A 4,699-nucleotide genomic window follows, 5' to 3' on the forward strand; every position below is an offset into this window, starting at 1 on the left:
GCCCCCGATGACGAGTCCAGTGCTAAGCCCACCGACGAACCCAGTGACGAGCCGACTGACGAACCTAGTGATGAGCCAACCGACGAGCCGACAGAAGAGCCCAGTGGTGAGCCCAGTGACGAGCCTACGGATGAACCTAGCGATGAGCCCAGCGATGAACCTACGGATGTGCCTTCGGACGAGCCGACCGACGAGCCCAGCGATGCGCCGACAGAGGCACCTACCAAGCATCCGCATACCAAGCACCCGCACACCAAGCCGCCGTGCCCTTCGTCTTCGGGCTCGCACGATGACAACTACTAAATCTCTCGGCCTCTGCGTAGCGTGCATCATCTTCATGTTGCCTAATGATACGACGTTTATGTCCTTTGATATCCAACATTGTGACATTTGATTTCCGACATTTTACCTTGGCATCCGTCTTCAATTCGCAGCGTGCATCTTCAAAGCTTTGGGACACAAAGCACCGACGAGGACGACGTCAATCGTAGATCATTATCCCACATGGGGTAGCATTTTATACTGTAGAACGCTCCAACACATTATTGTTCTAACACCACCCGAGCTCGTGGGCATCGGCGACTCTACACTGCGGTCGATACCATCGCCAGAGAAACTGCAGCACCAGGATATGCCCCCGTTCAAACGCGCCGCGCCACGCCATCGCAGAGCACCCTTCCCGTCGATGGACATGCAAGAACTGGACCACGTCGAGATGGCCAAAGGTCGCAGCACTGTCCATGGCTTCGACCGAGCAGCCTTCGTCACGGTTCTCATGCAGAAACTCGAGTACGTCCAAGTGGCCATGCGCGCACGCGGCGTGCATGGCGTCTTGCGTACAGCCTTCGTGCCTGTTGTCATGGAGGAACTGGACGACTTCGAGATGGCCGCGCGCCGCCGCGCCGTCGAGGGCATCGACAGAACAGCCTTCACGCCGTTGCTCGTGGAGGAACTGTACGACGTCGAGGTGGCCCGCGATCGCAGCCTCGTCCATCGCGTCCCGCGTGCAGCCTTCGACCCGATGGACATGCAGATATGCGACAACGTCGAGGTGACCGTTGGCCGCGGCTCTGTCCATGGCACGCGTGCTCGCGCCTTCGCCGCGGATGCGATCCAAGTACATCACGACGTCCAAGTGACCGTTGGCCGCGGCGCCGTCCAGCGCATGGACCGTCGCCGCGCACGCGGTATACTCGGTGAGGTAGGCCACGATCGCGAGATGGCCGTGCGTGGCAGCCATATCAAGCGAGGGCTGCGTCGGCGCGCAGCCATGCGCTGTGTGGAGGTACTGGACAATCTCGAGGTGCCCGTGCATGCTCGCACACGCAATGGCAGCGGGCGTGAGCAGGGACGGCGCATTGATGGCGCACCGGCGCACGATCGGCAAATTGCCCTCGCGGATCGCGACGTGGAGCACGAAGCGGTCATCGCCAATGCCGTCGATGCAGAGCGTGTCGAGCGGCCGCTTGGCGGCAAAATCCTCGCGGAAGCGCGCCGGAATCGGGCCAATCGCGTATGCAAAGGTGGTGTGGCGCAAGGCGAGGAGTCGCCACTCGGCGTAGCGCGGGCGGAGCTCGAGAAAGAGACCGTCTTGGTACGGCTGGATGAGTTGCACGAGAAGCGTCGCGTCGAGCAAGACGCGCAGCGCGACGTGGTCGCATCGGTGGCGCTTGGCGTGGCGTGCGTCTGGCATCGCGGCCATTGGCTGGTGTCACTCAACTTTTCAATGGCCTTTCCCGAAACCGTCTCATTATTGGACGTTGAAAGGGAATCTAGAAAGGCAATCTGGAAAGGCCATCTCGACGGTTTCACACGCTTGAAGGCGCGTGGTGCCGGGAGCCTTCTGGGAGCCTTGTGTGAATTCGGTGGCACGAAATTCGAAGCGTCGACGTGTGCTGTGCAAGATGTACTGTACCGCGATGGGCGGCGTTCGATATTTCGCACAGCCGTGTGCAACACTGCGGCTCGGGAGCGCTCTGGTACCGCCTGCATAAACTGATGTCGTGGATTGATGGTAGGAACCATGAGTAGGAACGGGGTGGGCGTTGGAGACGCAGTCGGCAAGTCACATGACGACGTCTCGCGGGGTGTCAGCACAACGCATGGTTGCTACTTGATCAGAGAGATGAAGTCACCGGTACTAGTGAACCCTCGCCGACGAGAACACGGATGCCGCTATCAAGGTGGTACTGAAGTGGTATTACTGTACGTATGGTCGACGCTATGATGGGTGGGCCAGTTGCAACGGCCTTAAAGAATGATGACGACAACGAGCCGATCGCCTACGGACTTGAAAGCGAGTAGCTTTGCTCTTGCCTTGCACGTTGTTAATGTACTAGCATCGCCTGTACAAGCCGAGACGTTCGTGCTTGGGCGTAGCGTCGGTCCGTTCGTGTGTGATAGTATATAACATTGCACGGCGGATCGGCCGCGCGTCGGCTGGCGATTCTTGACGAGCACCGAAAACCTCCCAAAATGCATATTTCATGCGAGATGTGCAGTTACAGTACAGTGGCAATACAGTGTACGCACTGATATCATTTCGGTGCAGCAGCGCACGTCGCCGCGGATTGGCCACGCCGCCGCCGCCTGTTTTAGCCCGCTGCAGTCAGCCCATTAGTTCATTTACCAATGGCCTGCCCACTGAACGACGATGACGTTAACGTCCAGCGCGACGCGGTCCTCGGCCACGGCGTCGACGGGACCGTCTACAAGGGTGTCTTCCGCGATCAAGTCGTGGCCGTCAAGGAGCTCCACACGCGTGGCCCCCGCGACGTCCGCCGCCTCATCGAGTACGTACTTCGGAGTCACCGGTGCTTGGAGTTGTCGCGCTGACCCGTGTTTTTAGATGCTCAAGTCCGCACGTCGTACGCATCCTGGCCCACAACGAGACACAACTTGTCCTCGAGTACATGGACATGGGCAACCTCCGCGCCCACCTCGATATGGCGTTCAAGACGTCATCCACGATCTCGTTTCTCGTCAAGCTCCAGATCGCATATGGGATCGCCCAAGCGCTCGAGTACTTTCATAGCATGGACGTGGTGCACGGCGCGATCAAGTCGGCCAACGTACTCTTGAGCACCACGAAGGGCGTCAAGCTGGCCCATGGCGGGATCGCGGGACCTCGCACCGAGGCGCTGTGGACGACGGCCGGCGCGCCGTTCTGGACGGCCCCCGAAGCGCTCGATGTGGGCGCGACGCTCCAACCGTCGGCCGACATTTACTCGCTCGGTGTCATTCTCGCCGAGCTGGATACGCTCAAGCGGCCGTATACGAACACAACGATGAACTCGTTTGCGGTGCTTAACGACGTCCGCGCCGGCACCCGCCGCCCCGAGCTCCGCGCCAACTGTGCCGAGTGGTACAAGCGCCTCACGCTGTCGTGCTTGGCGTTTGATCCGACAGCGCGTCCGTCCGCGACCGACGTGGTCCTGTGCCTGCGCAAGCAGCTCGACGATGAATCGAGTATTGCCTGAGACACGAGCGTGAGTCGTTGCATCTCGACAAAAGAAGAGGCGATTCGTTTATATAAAGTGGATAGATTAGGATGTCACATCATGTATTGTTCAATTTCTGCTCTAGCAAGCCAGAAATGCCTCGCCATAACAACCCTAACCTACCCTAACCCCACGTCCAAGCGCGGGCGGCGCCGAGGCTGTTTTGGCACCGGGCACGCACGGCCAAGTATTAAAAAATCAATGACGTACCCGTGCGTTCTAGCTCGGTAGGCTGGAAGCCACATAAAGGCTTAAATGATCCATGTATCAATGGACCAAGACGACGACGCCGTGCGGCCCGAAAGCAAATGCACTCGACGACAAAGACGATGGCTCGTCCCTACATCTGCGAATTCTTTCTGCTGCAGCATGGAGAGAATTTGAAGCACGTATCATCGGATATAGAGACAGCATGCATGCAATAGGGGGACACTCTTGACCTCGATCATCATCCATGCAGGGCCATGATGATCCAGGTCCTGGAGAAATGGCAGCAGTACTGCATACGTCGAGGCGAAGCTTCACCGCCAGGTCGGTCAACTACAGATTGCAGCGTACTAGATCGAAGAAACGTCACTTGCATCGATGCAGCAACCATAGTTCGACCAGTTAGCAAGACCATATTCAATCTATATAAAACAACGACAATATAGCTAAGACGACAATCCAAACACTTTTTTCTATGTTGTCGTGCTGGTAAAGTCCAGTAGCTCGAGCTCCAAGTCTGGCAGAAGCATGGAACCAATGTCGGTCATCGGATCCACGAGACCCAATGACGACGACGACGACGACTCGAAGGTTCCGAGCCAGTCGAGCGAGGCATGCCTACCGTGGTCCACGCACAATAACGATGCGGCGACGTCGACGACGGTGACGGGGCTACTGAGCCCGAGACTCGGGCGCGGCCACAAAGCGAGGCTTTTGGTGCCCGTTGGCGAGAGTGCAGGCCGCTCCTGCGCGTGGCGACAGCAGACGCCGCCGGTCCGCGCATGGCTCGTGCAATCGGGCACAGCACAGAGACGCCCGCCGCCGTGCCGCACGCAGCGCTGTCGTGCGTGCGCGCGTCGAAGACACCCAGCGACGCTGCAAGGCTTTCGTCGCGCGCCTGTTGCTGGCTCGATCGTTGGGAGCACGGTCGGCGTCGGTGGCAGTCGCGGTGGCGGCGTCACGGGAGCAGAACGATATCATTGTTGTTGTTG

General features: G+C 58.8%; 4 protein-coding genes across 4 annotated transcripts in view; 2 read left to right on the forward strand and 2 right to left on the reverse strand.

Annotated features, from left to right (window-relative positions):
* Positions 1-550: 550 nt before the first annotated feature.
* On the reverse strand, positions 551-1,693 carry SPRG_14390 (hypothetical protein; the record flags this gene model as incomplete). The annotated part of the gene is made up of 1 exon (XM_012354947.1): positions 551-1,693. The coding sequence occupies one exon, from the start codon at positions 1,691-1,693 to the stop codon at positions 551-553; it is 1,143 nt and encodes a 380-aa protein (XP_012210337.1).
* A 179-nt stretch (positions 1,694-1,872) lies between these two features.
* Positions 1,873-2,227, forward strand: SPRG_21413 (hypothetical protein; the record flags this gene model as incomplete). The annotated part of the gene is made up of 2 exons (XM_012354948.1): positions 1,873-1,979; positions 2,032-2,227. Coding segments are annotated over 2 exons (303 nt in total), but the record flags the coding sequence as incomplete, so codon positions are not given.
* Positions 2,228-2,631: 404 nt separating this feature from the next.
* Positions 2,632-3,479, forward strand: SPRG_14391 (serine/threonine protein kinase; the record flags this gene model as incomplete). The annotated part of the gene is made up of 2 exons (XM_012354949.1): positions 2,632-2,792; positions 2,849-3,479. 2 exons carry the CDS (start codon positions 2,632-2,634, stop codon positions 3,477-3,479), a joined length of 792 nt encoding a protein of 263 aa, XP_012210339.1.
* Positions 3,480-4,180: 701 nt separating this feature from the next.
* The window catches only part of SPRG_21414 (hypothetical protein), a gene marked incomplete at both ends in the record, with an annotated part of 1,038 nt that continues 519 nt past the window's right edge, over positions 4,181-4,699 (reverse strand). The window contains 2 exons of the mRNA XM_012354950.1: positions 4,181-4,493; positions 4,541-4,605. Coding sequence (XP_012210340.1) covers positions 4,181-4,493; positions 4,541-4,605 — 378 coding nt within the window. The remainder of the gene's footprint in view (positions 4,494-4,540; positions 4,606-4,699) is intronic.

The sequence above is a fragment of the Saprolegnia parasitica genome (genome assembly GCF_000151545.1).
Source record: "Saprolegnia parasitica CBS 223.65 unplaced genomic scaffold supercont2.193, whole genome shotgun sequence".
NCBI classification, from domain to species: domain Eukaryota; phylum Oomycota; class Saprolegniomycetes; order Saprolegniales; family Saprolegniaceae; genus Saprolegnia; species Saprolegnia parasitica.